At 39.5% G+C, this 19,191-nt stretch overlaps 1 protein-coding gene across 3 annotated transcripts in view; it reads right to left on the reverse strand.

Annotated features, from left to right (window-relative positions):
- The window catches only part of LOC136863834 (dynamin-binding protein), a 446,212-nt gene that overhangs the window by 254,118 nt on the left and 172,903 nt on the right, over nucleotides 1–19,191 (reverse strand). For all 3 annotated transcript variants that reach the window (XM_068226424.1, XM_067140170.2, XM_068226425.1), the window contains 2 exons: nucleotides 9,965–10,082; nucleotides 8,306–8,474 (listed from right to left, as the gene is read on the reverse strand). In XM_068226424.1, coding sequence (XP_068082525.1) covers nucleotides 8,306–8,474; nucleotides 9,965–10,082 — 287 coding nt within the window. The remainder of the gene's footprint in view (nucleotides 1–8,305; nucleotides 8,475–9,964; nucleotides 10,083–19,191) is intronic.

Below are 19,191 nucleotides of genomic sequence, written 5' to 3' on the forward strand. Positions count from 1 at the left end.
AAAATAATTAAAATAGTCCAAATCAAAATTCATAATTAATTTACATCAGAACGGCAATTTCTCTAATCCAATTCATTATGTTAATTGTCATTGATTTGAGCAATAAAGTTAAAATATAACACTTGCAAAAAAAATTAATGCATTGTTGTGAAATACGGACTTACCAATAAACAATTTAGGCCTACTCCAAATCTTCTGTGTCACGCTATTGCTGGTTTTGGTATCTGATGCGCCGTCCCCGCAGCTGCTCTTACCAGTATCAGATTTTTCATCTCTCTGCCACACTGCGTCATCTTTGGATCTGTCTAGTGTGTTCGAAATCGAGTCTGCATCGGTAGAGAATTCTAAATTGATGCATCAAAAAATGTTAAGTATTGTCACCTCTTACTGTTGAACCTCCCAATCATTAATTATCTCTCAGTCCTTTGCAATCTTTCTTTGGTTTGAGACAGCGGCTTATCAAATACAGTAGAAGTCTGCTATAGTGAGTACGGTATATAACGAGAACTCCGTTATAGCGACGACTTTTTTCTGTCCCTTCAAAATTCCTATATTAAACTGTGTATCGTCCTTCGGTTACAGCGAGAACCCTATCACTGGCGTATCCGTTATTACGAGCTATTACACGCGCCCGATTTTTTCCGTTACCGATATTTATGCACCCCAGCGATGATATTGCATGCGATTGATTATCTTCGGCGTCGTTTCCTCGCTATGTGCACTAGCGATTTCTCTCGTCGACATTCGAAGGCGATGTCTGAGTCGATTAGTAATATCCGTCGACAGCTGTCCCGTAAAGAAAATTCGAAATGAAAGAGAACATATTTTCGTAATAAATGCATAAATAACGTGTCCGATAACGGTTGTTAACTCGTTAAAAATTAAGGCTGACTGAACGACTGCTTAATTTTGAGGCTAAATACTACAATTAAGTAAGAATGGGATACACCTCGAGATATGGCAGAGTGCTTAATTGATTTCATACGTTAGTTTGTATTTTGTCGCGTCTGGTTAAATTACGGAAAGGCTATTATGAAAATCCATAGCGAGAAAGGTATAATTTCTCTACTGGCGCTTGAAATGTGTTTTCATCATACGTTTAGTATGGTTAAGTTAGGATACGTAACGCTGTTTGAATAAGAAAACTGAAACGTTTGCAACAAAATGCGATCGATTATCTTCGGTACGGTATAGTTTTCTCACTTTGTGCATTTGCGAGCTCTCTCATTGACATTCAAAGGCGATGTTGGAGTTGATTAGTAATACCCATCGACTGCTGTTCTCTAAAGAAAATTCGAAATGAAAAAGAGGATAACACGTTTTCGTAATAAATGCGTAAATGACGTGGACGATAGCAGTTGTTAACTCGTAAAATTAAAGACAGAATAAACGATATCTTAATTTTAATGTTATATATGGAAATGACGTAAGAATGTCGTACACCTCAAGATATGGCAGAGTACATCACTGATTTCAGAGGATATTTCATATCTTCTCGCGTCTAGTTACGGCTATTAACATGTAAATTTTTCGCGAGGAGGTTATTTCTCTACATGCGTTTCAAATATGTTTTCATGATAGGCTACATATACGGTTAGGTTAGGTGACGCTGTTTGAAGAAGAAAGCTCAGGTGTTTGCCACAGAAATCTCTGGAGTGATACCGTATTTCCCCGACTCCAAGACTTTTTTTTCTCAGAATCTCATGCGAAAACTCAAGAGTTGTTGCATTTGCGGCCTAACAGGAAGTTAATGGATACCACTGGCAACCACCGTGGTAACCACGCTGCTTCTTTTCACCCGCGCACAGAACTCATTGACAATAAACGACTGCCTCTTTACTACACATCGCTACCGGTTGTACAGTGTACAGTGCCTATGGGTTTCTCAAACCTGCAGAATGGCATCAAAACATGTGACCCTTCGAATTCTTAGAAACGCCATGGCTACTCAGTGGCAGAGTCATAACGCGTCTATTGCACTTGTCGCTTAGTAAAATTAAGGTTTATAGACAGCAGGAATATTTTCGTGATGGATAGTCGTATAGTAAAGATACGTGGAAAAGGTATTGCCGGCAAATTTTCAACAGGTTCTAGTCGATATTATGATGCCAAGTTTATGTTTATTAAACACTCGGAAATGTAGAATAATTGTGCAGCCGCAAGAAAATACAGCATAGGCCTAACTAAAGTCATTATTTGGTGCTGGCGTGAAGACAAAAAAAAAAGAAGAAAAAATGCGTACCGGTACTGTACAAAAAATGCATTCAGTGGTCCGCAACAAGGACGCTTTAAAGAAGTCGATGATGAAATTGTGAGGTATGTGCACGAAAAACGCAAGGGTGGTTGGCCATACTGTGGAGCAATAAACTCGTTCGTTGACTTTCAACATTCGCGATTAGGCCTATACATTGCTAGCCGTTTCATTTGGCCGCACCCGACAAGCGAGACGTGCATGTAGCGGTAGCCGGTTATATTTAACGCTGCATAAAAGTAACAGTTTTATAGACAGCAAGAATAATTTCCTGATGGTTCGTTGTATTGTAGAGACGCATGGAATAGATATTGCCGGAAAATTTTCAACGAGTTCTCTTCGGTATTATGATGCCAATGTTAAGTTAATGGTCCTTAAACCCGCGAAAATAACGAATAATTCTGCAGCCGCAAAAAATGTAATACGGCGTGACGAAAGTCAATGTTCAGCGTCTAAAAATAGTCTAAAAATGCGTAGGCTTGTATGATTTTACAAACTTCTTTTTGAGCTTGATTTAAATTTTTTGAAGGAAAAAGTGGGGGTTAATCTTGGATTCGGAGGAATACGGAACTATATTTTTTTCAGAATGAAATTAAACATACACTTTCACGTAGTATCGGCTTACGAAAAATAGCAAACAAGTAAGTCGTAGTGTGGATATCATCTGCGGAAACGCAAGTTTTGAACAAACTAATTGCCGTTTCATACCGACTTTAAAGTGCATGAAGGGTTTTCCGATTTTTATACAAAAATCGGATATAACGACAATCCGTTATAGCGAGTAATTTTTTCGCTGTTGTGAATTCTCGCTATAATGGACTTCTACTGTACTCGAAAAACAGAACAGGACCTTGACTTTTATTGATTTAGAAATCATGCAAGCTAGATACAGCTATCCTTCCCTTAATGGTTCAAGTGTTAGCTGGAAAGACCAAACACTATTCAAAAGGGGTTGCACGAGCGTGAAGGATGAGGAAAGATCCGGGCGTCCATCTGCAGCAGTAACTGATGCCAATATTGAACAAGTGCATGATATGATCCTGAATAACAGATGAGTGACTGTTGATGACGTGGCAAACCATATGCACATTAGCCATGGTTCTGCTGTTCTTCCTTGGTGAAAACAGAGAGTGTCGCAGCCATCTTTGTGTCGCAACAGCACAATCTGTACCGATCTGATAACGTTAAAACCTACCACACACATAGACAACAGTGCCATCTAGCGCTTGGTGAGCAAACAACGCCATAGAGCCAACCTAAAGACAATTAGAGCAAAATTGCAGATACTTATTGACTTGCCCTTATAAATATTTTCTTCAATCAGGGAAATCGCTCCCCACCTGGGAGTGAGTCAGACTTTTATCAAGCTTCCTGCTTAAGGGATTAATATAAGAAATGATCTTCATTGGGGTAACCATATTAACAAGGTTAATAAGAAAGGTTACAGACCTCTTCACATGGTTATGAGAGTATTAGGGGTTGCAGTTAGGATGTACAGTATAAAGGAGAGTGCGTATAAGTCTTTAGTAAGACCCCAATTAGAACATGGTTCCAGTGAATGGGACCCACCCCAGGACTACTTGATACATAACCAGAGAAGATCCAAAGGAAAGCAGCACAATTTGTTCTGGATGATTTCTGAAAAAGGAGTAGTGTTAATCACACATTCCTGTATTTAAACACCTTTAAATATGTGGGCCGGCCCCGTGGTGTAGAGGTAGCGTGCCTGCCTCTTGCCCAGAGGCCCCGGGTTCGATTCCTGGTCAGGGCAGGGATTTTTACCTGGACTTGAGGGCTGATTCGAGGTCCACTCAGCCTACGTGATTAGAATTGAGGAGCTATCTGACGGTGAGATAGTGGCCCCGGTCTAGAAAGCCAAGAATAACAGCCGAGAGGATTCGTTGTGCTGACCACATGACACCTCGTAATCTACAGGCCTTCAGGCTGAGCAGCGGGCGCTTGGTAGGCCAAGGCCCTTCAAGGGCTGTAGTGCCATTGGGGTTTGGTTTGGTTTTTAAATATGTGGTTCCACCTGGTCAATATATTTAACAGTCCTTATTATGTTACTAATGGCCGTACATGTTTCGAGAACTTAGAATGTACTATTCTTCAGTGGCATAATAATCACCAAAAATTCTCTTGGATTTGTTACATCGTAAAATCACAATTCTTAAATTATATTTGGCACATTTAAATAAGTATAAATATTTATAATAACTATTGAACTGTTCTTGGTTAAATGATTTAAAAACCATTAAATGTATCACACTATAAAATACAAACATCTAATTCTAATCTTAGAATATTGTTACAATACAAAAACCCATCATGAAAAACTTGCTAAAAGAGTATATTGGTATAAAATTCTAAACTGATGTGTAAAAAGATGTGAAGTATTGTCAGCTCTTACTGCTGAACTTCTCAATCATTAATTACCTCCCAGTCCTTTGCAATCTTTCTTTGGTTTGAGAGCGCTGCTTATCAAATACTCAAAAAACAAAACAGGACCTTGACTTTTATTGATTTGAAAATCATGCAAGCTAGATACAGCTATCCTTCTCTTAACGGTTCAAATGTTAGCCGGAAAGACCAAACTTGTTGCGTACAGTATCACCTTTAACCTGCCTTCCAAGCCAATCGCTGGTAAGTGACAGGTGACCATTATGGTTAAAATAATTAAAGGAGTACTGTTACAAAAATATTGAAAATTTAGGGCTGGGAGGACTTGGGAGTAAGCAGACGAGATTCTTGACTATGTGGTATGTTTCGAGCTGTCAGTGAAGAGATAGCTTGGAATGACATTGGTAGACAAAAATGCTTTTAAAAGTAGGAAAGATCATATATGAAGAAAAGTTGGAATTCAAGAGGACAAATTGGGGCAAATATTCATTTATAGTATGAGGAGTTAGGGATTAGAATACATTATCAAGAAAAATATTCAATAAATTTCTAGGTTCTTTGAAACATCTAAGGAAAAGCTAGGTAAACAATTGATAGGGAAACTGCCACCTGGGCAATAGCCATGAATGCAAATTACTGATGACTGATTAAGTGATAATTGTTGTTGTTATTGTTTAAAGGGGCTTAACATCTAGGTCATCAGCTCCTCAGTAATGACACGCTGGAATTCTTGGTTCTTCAGCGTTTTCTATTTAACAGATTACTTGCTGTACATTGTGAAGTTCTGCAAACTGGATGAACATACAGAAATCAGTAACTGCAGAATTTCTTATTTTGCCTTGTAAGTTCTGCAGACATTGCTGCAGTTCATATGAAGGCAATAGTAAAAGAACACTGCCAGTACCTCACAATGACTGAGGGCTCCACCTACCCCTTGTATGGAGATTTAAAAAGACTGAAGTCTTATTTCAGGAATCTAGAGATGGGTGTTTTCCAGTACCATGAAGACTGCATTATATGGACATGGAACCACTAAAGCAGCTGCAGTTAAGACAATGTTCAGGCAAGTGGCTATAAAATCGTTGCTCAAACTTAACTTCCTGATATCTCAAGATCCATCCAACAGGTTCTTTGAAGGACTTGAGTGCTGGACCACAAAGCAATTTTGTTATGGAAGTGAACCCTCCCCACTCACTGACCTTGGGAAGTTGTCTGCTTTCTAGGGAATGGGTGAGCAAGAAATAGTGTCTGGTTTCTATGAGTTAAAGAATTGTGTTGCTGAATGTAGATCAGAAGTCCAACTCAATATGGTAAATAATCAGAAAACAGTGAGTGTTACGAAAGCAATGTTCGCTGAGAAGTGCACTGAAATGATTTGGTTGCCATGTGTTATTAACCGACAACAAACAAAAGAACCCTCGGCTACTTCGGTTCGCGCAGCTTGTTTCGGTTCATCCCGATGTTACCCGACGAATCAAGGACAAGCACACGCGCAGCTGGCTGACAGACATGCCGGCTGTCAAGCTAACGTTAACACGTATTGCAAGTAGCTGCAGTCAGGCTCTTCAATTGAGGTTATTCTTTCATTAAAGCCGGAAACGCAACACAATTAAAAGAACGAAAGTAAATGTAAAGTGGCCAAAAGTATTAAGCATTGAGTTAAATGGAGCTAATTACAATACTCAAGCTGCAAACCATATTTTTAAAAATAAAAAATAAAAATATACTGTTCCAATAAGCATACAGAGGACATAATATGAACAACACAAAATAACCGTCGAAGATACTCTCTGCTACAGTCAAGTATTTTTCCGATTTTAACACACGCTTCAATTTGTCCAGTGTAGGTACAGTTTTTTTCATTACGTAAAATTTGCTTATTTTCCGACGTATCACATCTTTTGTGAAGTCGTCTGTCCTTTTCTTGTGGACTGTTTTCTTGCCATCAGGTGTAGAAAAATGCAAACGACCCTGGCCATAGACGTCTTCCTTTCCGCTAAAATACGTTTCACCTGGTTAATGTGCTCCGTAATGAGTAATGACCCATGAAGGTCGCTAGGTAACACTGGTCAACACTATGTACATAAAATCATTTACCAACACAGTACACGCTACATGCGAGGGAATTATAGGACTACAATTACTACAACTAAAGAAAGAAATGTGAATAAAACTGACAAAACAACAAGAGCGCTAAAACGGATACAGAAGAGACAGCAAAACTCTTGTGCTACCGCGCTTCACAGTGTGCACAGTACAGTGGCCAGACAGCATGTGACCCCCTCCACTACTCCCTATGATGTCAGACATCCACTCGGAGAGAATGCGTGGGGAAGTGAGCTTTGCGCAGGTTCTTTTGTTAGTTGCAGGGTAATAATACAGGCTATGAACGGTTCTTGTCTTCATACAGCAACGTCATTTCAGACAGGACAAATTTAAAAGAGAAAAATGTTGCTATTACGTCAATTTTTGCCTTTGGAGCTAGATAATTTTGTGTTACTAACAGCAAAATTCACACGGTAAGGTTATTGAAAATAACACGACTTTTTGAGAAAAATATACTCGCTTCTCAGAAAAATAACACAACTTTTAGGGGAAAAGAAACTTCGCCTTTTGCTGGTCCCTTCAGAAAAGTTTGAAACTGAGTGTATATTATACACAGTACTCATATAAATATACACGGTTCAGACTAAAGTTTAGGCATCACTTTGGGAAAGTCAAAACCAGTGCACTAGGTCGTCGCTCATTTCGAGTTCAGCGATTTGCACTCCAAATGATGAGTTGAATTACCTCAGACAATCTGACAATCCGTCACCTCATCTAGCGCAGGCCAGCTTGGCGGCAACGAGTTACCACGAACTGAAAGGGTGCAATGCATGCCTCTGACTGTAAACGATATGTCTTGCCAGAAATGTATCTGGGCAATACTAGTAATATTATTTGCTCTACGTCCCACAAACTACTGTTATGGTTTTCGGAGATGCTGTGGTGCCGGAATTTAGTCCCGCAGGAGTTCCTTTACGTGCCAGTAAATCTACCAAAACGAGGCTGACGTATTTGAGGACCTTCAAATACCACTGGACTGAGCCAGGATCGAACCTGCCAAGTTGGGGTCAGAAGGCCAGCGCCTCAACCGTCTGAACCACTCAGCCCAGCCTGGGCAATACTAAAGTGAAATATAAAAATATACATCACACTGTACATGATGTGAATGCTCTATGCAGAACACAAGAGACATTTTAGAATACTTGTTGGAATGTTAATCAGTATAACTCAGTATATTCACACACACAAAAAAAAAACTTTCGCTACTTCTATAGTACCTTGTCTAATTCTCTAATAGGGAAAGTTCTAAACAATGATAAGTTCTGATCCCCCAAAATTGAGGAATAATTTTATATACAGATGCAAATGTTCTATAGCCTGGAGACTGATATCTTGCAATATTTTGGAGGAATTGACAGGCTGAACAAATGTGATCCTTCCACATTCTGGTAGATTTTTTTAACTTGTAGTACAAAACACCATTAAAGAAAACATCCAAAAACTTCTCTAAAACAACAACATAAGAACAACTATTTGCTTTCTAGAAAAATAAATTATTAGATATCCTTCAGGTTGAAGAGCGAGATAATAACTCTTTTTAAATCTTACCTCTTCAATATTTCCAAAAATGACTTTTATATCAATTCCTCTGCTGCCAAGAAATTCTGGGTTATGTAAATTGAATGTCTCATAAGTTAGCTTCAAGTCTCTAACATATTCCTTTTCTGTAAATACCAGTTCTGAGATAACATTCTGCCGCTGTTCTCGGATCTTCTTCCTAGAAACACAGAACCAAATCTAATAACACATTCTGAGGCAAAAAATGCAACATGTTTTGTTCATCAGTCCATTCAGCAGCCGCCCACGTGCAGAACTGCAATGCGGGAAGCAGCATTATCAAGGTTAAAGACAAGGATATGCACTTAACAATGATAGGGAAGAAATAATTAATACCATCATTTTACTCACAAATTAGCAGACCCTGCACCAGTGGGAAAACACTAGGAAGACAATGAAGAAAGATAAGAAGAAGAAGGAAGAAGATCGTGCTCACAAATCCCCTTAAAGTACCTAACAAGATGGCAATTGTGGCAATTACAATTGAGAACTACAGCTAAAATACATTTTTCATTACTCATCAAATGAAGTACAGTAGAACTTTAATTTGAAACTTTAGGGTCTAGAAAATGATTTTAATTAGCCATGAATTTGAATGATGTAATATCAAACAATGTTCTTATTTGAATCTCAAATTCAAGATGATCCCTACTTTTTCAGTGGTTCACCAAGTTGCAATGACAAAGAATATGGAGAAAAATAACATACCATAAAACAGTATATGGTATTTTACTTCAAAAGTAAAAACACACATACCAATCATGATACTACAAACATTATTCATCCTTCATAATTTGATTAAAAACCTGGTAATTATACTGCATTTCTCTGAACAGAAGTGCAAACGCCTCATGTTTATTTATTAAATGAAACAGATAATCACTTCCATTTCGCTGTCACTTGGTAGCAAAGCCTAGCTGCTGTCGCTTAATCTATCTCTTTTCTTTTTTTTAAGCCATCTCTTTTCATTTGACTCAGTTAATTTTAGTTAAGTTGTTCCTTTTACAGGGTTAATTCTGTTGACATATGTTTTCATTTCCAGGTAGTTCATAAATTTATTTATTAAAAATGAATTTTGGCAGACTGAAGAACCTAACAGTTATAAATAAGCTTAGTCCATCTTCTCTTTTTTCTTCTTACGTTGCACCGACACAGATAGGACAGGATGGGACAGGAAAGGGCTAGGAGTAAGAAAGGATCAACCATAGCCTTGATTAAGGTACAGCCCCAATATTCGTTTGGTATGAAAATAGGAAACATGGAAAAACATCTTCTGGGCTGCTGACAGTGGAGTTCAAACACACTGTCTCTTGAATGCAAACAATAATGTTACTGGATTTATTTCCCACGCCCAGGTGCTGGAATTTTGTCCCGCAGGACTTCTATAATGTGCCAGTAAATCTACCGACACGAGGCTGGCATATCTGAGCACCTTCGAATACAACCGAACTGAGCCAGGATGGAACCTGCCAACTTGAGCTCAGGAGGCCGGTGCTCTACCGTCTGAGCTACTCAGCTCAGCATAATGTGAACAATTAACTTGACTTGTGTCAAAGGCATGCTTCAAGAACAGTATTATATAAATATGCTGCTGCTGCTACTACTACTACTACTACTACTACTACTACTACTACTACTACTACTACTAACCTCCTTTCTTCTTCAGATTCCTCTCCTGACACAGTTACATCACCATCTGAAGGTTCGTTTTGAAACTCGCATTCTTCCAACTCAGAACTTGCTGCTTTATCTTCGTCATCAATGGAACCTAAATAAAAGTAACAAGTGAATCAATTACATCAATACAGCAGGATAAAAAAAACATTCCTGGTGAAATATGCATGACTATCCACACTATGAGCAAGAAACCCACATTATTAAATTTCCAAAATTTTCAATATAATTCAACACTTCAGTGTTAGGCTCTGTATAAAACACACACAAATTAATTCTTAAACAACACTGGCCTATACATATAGTATAACTAGTCAGATTATGAAATTGCTCATGGTCAGAGATTTGAATGAACCTCAAATTTGTCTACATATGATTTTATGGGTGACCACTTCTGCCTTAAAGTCTGTACTGCATACGCTAATACAAAGCAATTCTTATGATTATTAGAACTGTTAAGAGTAGAAATATTAATGTTATGCTACATTTATTTAATTTCATAAAACATTAGAAAAATACAGCACATGAAACTTTTCTAAGTTCCTCAGCAATGGTTATTAAAGGACATGAGGCTAGTTTATAACTACCATATAATAAAGTTATTCAAATAGATTGGAAGAGCAGAATTCATTGATTGCTGTATTGGAACAGAAAACTCGCAAGGGTGCCTAAGTTTTTTCTATTCACCGTGTACCAACTCACTATAGCAATAACAAAGATTGTAGTCATTTGATTGTGACCTGAAATTTGCACAGATCAAAATTAATGATATTTTAAACAACAGTAAATGAAAAAGATATTCATAGCCCATGTAAGAATGTACACACAAACTTACAAAACTTTGTGTAATGGTATATCAACTGTAATTACCTATTCCATTAATTTGAATGATAAGCCTTGGCCAAACATGTTGCTGTTTGGGTCATCAGTCCATAGACTGGTTTGATGCAGCCTCCATGCTACCATATCCAGTGCTGACCTTTTTCATTTCTATGTAACTACAACAGTACATCCTACATCTACTCTAAACTGTTTGTTATATTCATACCTTGGTCTACCCCTTCCGTTTTAACCACCTGCACTTCCCGCAAAAACTGACTGAACACGACCTGGTGTCTTAAGACGTGCCCACCGGGCGAGTTAGCCGTGCGCGTAGAGGCGCGCGGCTGTGAGCTTGCATCCAGGAGATAGTGGGTTCAAATACCACTGTCGGCAGCCCTGAAAATGGTTGTCTGTGGTTTCCCATTTTCACACCAGGCAAATGCTGGGGCTGTACCTTAATTAAGGCCATGGCCGCTTCCTTCCAACTCCTAGGCCTTTCCTATCCCATCGTCGCCATAAGACCTATCTGTGTCGGTGTGACGTAAAGCAAATACCAAACAAAATGCCCTATCATTCTGTCTCTTCTTCTGGGCACATTTTGCCAAATCGTCCCCCTCTCACCAATTTGATTCAGTACCTCTTTATTTGTGATTCAATCTACCCGTCTCACCTTAAGCATCCTTCTGTAACACCACATTTCAAAAGCTTCTATTCTCTTTCTTTCTGAGCTAATTATCATCCATGTTTCACTTCCATACAATGCCAGGCTCTAGACGGAAGTCTTCAAAACCATATTTCTGATTAGTTGTATATAACGGTTAGAAGTGAGCACATTTCTTTCCTTAATAAAGGCCTTCCTTAATTGTGCTACTCTGCATTTTATGCCCTTCTTACTTCTGCCATCGTTAGTTATTCTACTACCCAAGTAACAAATATCTACTTCCTTAACGAGTTCAATTTCTAATCTAAAATTTCCTGCATCACCAGACATCATTCGACTGCAGTCCATTACTAGAGATGTCAGAAAGTGTTTATATTTTTTAAATGATGTATTGATTTAAAATTCAAAATGTGGTGTTTCGAGTTATTATTTTTTGAAAAAAAAAGTTAAAATTTGGAAAGCGAAATTTGTACAATAAGTGTAGTTTAAAATGTATAGCAGGTAAACCATTAAACGTACCTATGAAAAAGAAATGTCAACTTCCAAAAGTAAAAAACCAGGAGAAATTTGACAGTGAATTGTGACTTATTATGACACATCACTGATGGCAGAACATGTAGGCCTACTAATTCATTATACACTGACTGACAGTGACAATGCAACACCAAGGAGGAGTGGTTCGAAAGGGATGAAAGTTGGGGAAAAAACAGAGACGGCACGGATGAATAATTGATGTTTATTTCAAACCGATATGCAGGTTACACAATGCGCACGGCATCGACTCAGTAGGATGTAGGACCACCGCGAGCGGCGATGCACGCAGAAACACGTCGAGGTACAGAGTCAATAAGAGTGCGGATGTTGTCCTGAGGGATGGTTCTCCATTCTCTGTCAACCATTTGCCACAGTTGGTCGTCCGTACGAGGCTGGGGCAGAGTTTGCAAACGGCGTCTAATGAGATCCCACACGTGTTCGATTGGTGAGAGATCCGGAGAGTACGCTGGCCACGGAAGCATCTGTACACCTCGTAGAGCCTGTTGGGAGATGCAAGCAGTGTGTGGGCGGGCATTATCCTGCTGAAACAGAGCATTGGGCAGCCCCTGAAGGTACGGGAGTGCCACCGGCCGCAGCACATGCTGCACGTAGCGGTGGGCATTTAACATGCCTTGAATACGCACTAGAGGTGACGTGGAATCATACGCAATAGCGCCCCAAACCATGATGCCGCGTTGTCTAGCGGTAGGGCGCTCCACAATTACTGCCAGATTTGACCTTTCTCCACGCCGACGCCACACTCGTCTGCGGTGACTATCACTGACAGAACAGAAGCGTGACTCATCGGAGAACACGACGTTCCACCATTCCCTCATCCAAGTCGCTCTAGCCCGGCACCATGCCAGGCGTGCACGTCTATGACGTCTATGCTGTGGAGTCAATGGTAGTCTTCTGAGCGGACGCCGGGAGTGCAGGCCTCCTTCAACCAATCGACGGGAAATTGTTCTGGTCGATATTGGAACAGCCAGGGTGTCTTGCACATGCTGAAGAATGGCGGTTGACGTGGCGTGCGGGGCTGCCACCGCTTGGCGGCGGATGCGCCGATCCTCGCGTGCTGACGTCACTCGGGCTGCGCCTGGACCCCTCGCACGTGCCACATGTCCCTGCGCCAACCATCTTCGCCACAGGTGCTGCACCGTGGACACATCCCTATGGGTATCGGCTGCGATTTGACGAAGCGACCAACCTGCCCTTCTCAGCCGGATCACCATACCCCTCGTAAAGTCGTCTGTCTGCTGGAAATGCCTCCGTTGACGGCGGCCTGGCATTCTTAGCTATACACGTGTCCTGTGGCACACGACAACACGTTCTACAATGACTGTCGGCTGAGAAATCACGGTACGAAGTGGGCCATTCGCCAACGCCGTGTCCCATTTATCGTTCGCTACGTGCGCAGCACAGCGGCGCATTTCACATCATGAGCATACCTCAGTGACGTCAGTCTACCCTGCAATTGGCATAAAGTTCTGACCACTCCTTCTTGGTGTTGCATTTGCTCTGTCAGTCAGTGTAATTCAATACATTAAACTCTATTTGGCCTACATATATACTTTTCATTATTTATTTGTGAATATACTAAACACTGGACATACTTGAACATTAGGAACATGTGACTTCTCATCCTTCAACATGCTGAACACATTATGACTAATTGTTGTTCAACACACCCGTAACTGACTTAGCCCTCTTCAGAAACTCGGAACTAAATTTGTGCTCAAAGCACTTGCCTTGCTGAACTGATTTTAAGGTTAAAAGTTTCTCCAAAGTTTGTTCAGAACACCAAGGATCTGCTAAAAAACCTTTCACATTCTGCATTGCTATGTGGTGACAGAGTCTGTCATATTTGAATACATCATCAGCTGATTTAATCTGACCTACCAACGCCCACTGGAAAGCAATTCTTCCTTTTGCCAGGTCTGTTTCATCGAGCTGAAAGTTACAGAACTGGGAGTGCACAATATCAGTTTCTTTATCTAAATTCTTCCTTTTGCCAGGTCTGTTTCATCGAGCTGAAAGTTACAGAACTGGGAGTGCACAATATCAGTTTCTTTATCTAAATGTTCCGTTTCACTAGTCAGAATGTTCGGACACTTGTTAATGAAAAATCTAAGGATAGAAAATGATGTCGTCGCCAGAAGACCTATCTGTGTCGATGCAACGCAAAAAAAAAAAAGGTCGTCTTACATATAACAGAAATATTTGCAACTTCTGCATTAATTAAAAGTTCATCTTTGTGAGGAAATTTATGTACCATGTAGTCACATGATGCACTGTCATGAAGCATTTCTAACAGACTTAAAGAATATGCACTTTTCCTCAGACTTTGAAGTGTTCACCAAAACAAACGCAGGGTTCCCTATCATCAGATCATAATCATACTTTTGATTTGCTGAAGTATGATAATTTACATCAAGGAGAGAGAAAGAGGCCTTAATAACATGTGGTTTCACAAACCTTGCCATCACATTTTTCAATAGTGCCTCCAAACTTGACTGCAATAAGTGGATGTGCGGCATACTTGATTGAAGAACTATGTTTAGATACTCAGAGATGTCCATAAAACTTGAGAGAGAAAGCCAAAAAGATTTATGTAAATTTGATGAAACAAACACGAACAGCCGCTCTTCGTGTGACAAAGCATGGCTCTTAGTATCATCAGTAGTTTCTTTTTTTGGGGGTGAAACGGATGGCTGGGTTTTCCTTTTAACTGACGAATGTGGTAAAATGTTATGACAATGCTTCACCTTTTCAGACAAACTAGACACATCTGGACTTAGACTGTAATTAGGAATTTTGTAAGTCTTCCACGTTCCCATCTGAGAATCCTTACTCACAATTTTGCTCTTGAATAAAGTAACCAGTAACAAACAGTGTTATCAGATAGTTGCTGTAGTCACACGCCAGTATAAACCCGTAACCACACGGAAAATTTACTTCTATGTGTGTTCCATAATATTTAAATTACGTTGCGTCTCGTCTTTGCTTACTGTTGAGTTCGGAACTATATGTGGCCATATACATTGCAGCCTTAAACCAGGAATTCCATCTTCTACACAGACGCAAAGGGAAAGCTGGAATATCATCTTCTTGTTCTGTGTTTTCATATGCAGTGTAGTTGCTTTTTTTTTCCTGCGTATTTAAGAAGGCATTCTTTGTCTTTACTATAGACATCTTCAATTCATCCAGTTCGTTTTCAAATACGCAGCCGACAAGGTTGACTTTATGAGCACAGCCCCTAGTCCAGCATCGGACATGATCTACTTCTACAATCAGTCCTTGAAAAGTAGTTACACATTCTGTCATGTGACGTGCAGAGTCACTACTGTCACTACACCCTCCCGTTAAATTTCGTAGGAATTCAAAGTATGTAATATAGCAATGGCACAATTTGCACTATTGGCAGAATCTAGAACATCAGAGACAGTCAAATGAGTGTTCGTTTCAGTTTATGGTACTGATAGTCAAAGTAGGATGTTAAAGGCATACCTATCATTCTTGTCAGTTGTTTTGTCACATTACAGAAACACCTCATTGTTTTTTAGCCCTTCCTTAATTTCTTCCCTCCTTCTTTCACCGATCATGGGGATGTATTTACTGATGGGAAATCTCCACTTTCACAAATGTACTTATTAAGCCAAGTACAGATAGCAGGATTGTCTACTTTCTCCACTGGAACGTTAGCTTTCATGAACGCAGTAGTAGTGCCCAAAATTAACTTTTTTTTTTTGCTTTAAGTCGCACCGACACAGATAGGTCTTATGGCAACGATGGGACAGGAAAGGCCTAGGAATGGGAAGGAAGCGGCCATGACCTTAATTAAGGTATAGCCCCAGCATTTGCCTGGTGTGAAAATGGGAAACCATGGAAAACCATCTTCAGGGCTGCCAACAGTGGAGTTCGAACCCACTATCTCCCGGATGCAAGCTCATAGCTGCACACCACTAAGTGCACGGCCAACTCGCCCGGTCAATTAACTCTTCTTTCAAGTTCTTCATGCGACTAGCATTTGATAATGTTTCTTTCAAGATGGCCCTTCCAGGAACACTAACTTCATGATGCAAAGTTTCTCAATGTTTTGAATGCTTTGCCAATTTACAATGTTTGCCTAAAGCATCTTTCCTGCAATAATATAACCGACAATCACAATATTTGCACATAAGAATGTCACAACAAATTATCCTTCTTTCTTATATTCTTTAAGTCTGCCCGCGGCAGAAACTGCTAGCTTCGGCATTTAAAACCCAATTTTGTGATGCCCGTTAGCAAACATTGTTATCACACGGTTGATTGTTGTCACATGCCAATATAAAGTCATAGCCACATGCAAAATTTACTTCTGAATTCCTTTCATTATATTTAAATGACATCACGTCTCATCTTTGCTTAATGCTAAGTTCAGAACTACTGTGACGAACACGGGGTCGCCAACTGATTCACGCAAATAACACACCAGCTTCAATTATAATGCACAATTTGTGCACTATTTATTAAGTTATATAGAATGCTATACTATGAATTATACTTGCTACCGACGTAACGGGAGGCAAACGTAGTTCCCAATTTGAACAACAATCACGTAACTTTTGGGAGAGGTAGGCCAAATGATTCATGTCATGAGATAACTGCTACCATCCAAGACCAACTGTAATGCTCTATTTCGCCATGTAACGTATCGACAATATATAGTAGTATTGATTGCCCCTCGAGAAAGGATACAATCGATCATTTGCGAATTTACATCAAACAAATTGAAATATTGGCTTGTGGACAAGAATATTTGGAGTGCTGTGGGAAAATATTTATAAAAATGTTTTTATTTCTCAGATTGTGGTGTTTGTGGTGCTATTCACAGAATCCACATTATGTTATGATTTAAATTTACTCCTGGACAACATAAAGCATGTAAATACGTGAAAAAAACATCCTAAACCCTAAATGGGATTTTTCGTTTTATCGCTAATTAACATAAACTAACACTTCTACCCGTTACCTTTGTTTTGGCTGTATTTATTTCCATCTTGTACTCCTTCTCAAAGACTGTGTTTATACCATTCACCAATTTCCCCAGATCTTCTGTAGATTCAGATAGAATAACAATATCATTGGCAATTTTCAGAGTTTTGATTTCCTCTTCTTGAATTGTGATTTATTTTCCAAATTCCTCCTTGATTTCCTTTATCACCAGTTCTAGGTAAATTACTGAAAAGGAGAGGTGCTGCTGCCTTTTCATAGCCTTCTATTCTTATCAATGCAGACTGATTTTTCTAACATGTAGAAGAAGAAAATATGTTATATGGACATAGGTCCAGAAATGTTTTATTTCCAAGTTAGAACTAATTTTCTTCAACTTTACATAGTACATTAATTATGAAAAACACACAAGAACAGAATGTACCAGGATACCATATGAAACTCTTTCTTGAATGAAATGTTCAAAATGCATGAAACAGCTATCACATTGAATCCCGGATTTGCTGATGTATCCCTGAAGTACTGAAATATGGCCTCTTGGTTACGTCTGGTTAAGTTGTTATTCATGGGTTTACCACTAGTGTTTTGGGTTCCATTTGACCATATGTAATGCTAACATGCAACTCACGTCATTGCTTGTGTTGACATGTGACTCACTTTATTGCCATACTACATGTAGTATCCACTATGTAGTGTCAATTATGCACTTGGCAAGTACATAAGTGTTCATAACGGACTTGGTTTCTGGTACAGTGCAATGGAAGTGTACGCAAATGCGGAGTTGGCATATGCCCATTTGATGTATGGATTAGCATACAACAGCCCAATATTTGAATTGGGACAGATTTCCAGAACGAAGATGCCCCAACAGGAAGACGTTTGAAGCTACTGATTGTCTTAGGGAGCATGGACATCCTGCTACACATAACAGGGGAGGCCTAGAAGGATGAGGACACAACAAATGGAAGAGGCAATTTTTCATGCAGTTAACGATGACCGTAGTGTCAGTGTAAGACAATTACGAGCAAGATTTTTAAGCAAGTACCAATCTGATACAGAAAAAATGTAATACAACTTTTTAAACAATTCTCCTTTATATATGTAAGCCTGTATTTTAAACTACATCTCAACATAAGTTCCAAGTATTGAGGCACTTGTCATATAGTGAAACCAGTTTCTGAATTCCATCCTCATAGAAATCTGCTGCCTGATGTGCCAGCCACTGCAGCACAGTCATTTTTAGGTCATCATCGTCATTTACATTAAGGAGTGAGGATAATTGTTTCCACCTATTCAATACTATAACAGTGTGAAGTCATTAATACATCACTTATTTATGTGATTAAACAATTACCCTCACTCCTTAATGTACATCTGGATTCAAAACGGACCAAAAATGAAGTTTTTGACATTAAATCATCGTCATGGCGCTGACCTCCTAAATGCTTTTTCCTTTGCAGGAATAAGTGGTAGTCACTAGGCGCTAGGTCAGGACTATATGGAGGATGATCAAATTGTTCCCAACCAAATGAAGCGATAAGGTCTCAGGTTCGATTAGCCGTGTGCGGTTGCAAATTTTCAAGAAGCAAAAGAATTGCCCTTGTGAGCATGCCACGCCATCTGTTTTGGATTGCACACTGGAGTTTACGTAAAGTCTCCTAATAAGTCTTGGCATTTGTTGCATCACCCCGGTCCAAAAAATTCACAAAAAACACACCCTGCCTATCCCAGAACAAAGTGCACATGAGTCTGTGAGCTGAAATTATTTACTTGCACTTCACTTTCTTGGGTGATGTTGAGTGTCTCCATTCCATGTATTGCTGTTTCGATTCTGTCATAGCATAAGCCACCCATGTTTCATTGCCGGTGACAATTTGGCTTAGGAATGCATCACCTTCATTACTGTACCACTCAAGGAAAGTCATAGCACTGCCTACGCGCTTGGTTTTGTGCACCTGTGTCACAATCCTCGGTACCCTGCGTCAGCACAACTTTCGATAATCTAAGTGTCCTGATACAATTTCATAAAGAACATTCATTCAAATTTCAGGCAACTCATAATTAATCAAAAATCTTACTTTGTAGCTGCAACAAGTAATGTTGATGACATGACTGGCGAGTGCTACATGAGAACCTGCTGTATCCATTCCATTCACAGCATGTGCAGGAGTATCAGAAGTGGCTTTTCCTGAAA

Source organism: Anabrus simplex, chromosome 2, assembly GCF_040414725.1.
Source record: "Anabrus simplex isolate iqAnaSimp1 chromosome 2, ASM4041472v1, whole genome shotgun sequence".
In the NCBI taxonomy this organism is placed as follows: Eukaryota; Metazoa; Arthropoda; class Insecta; order Orthoptera; family Tettigoniidae; genus Anabrus; species Anabrus simplex.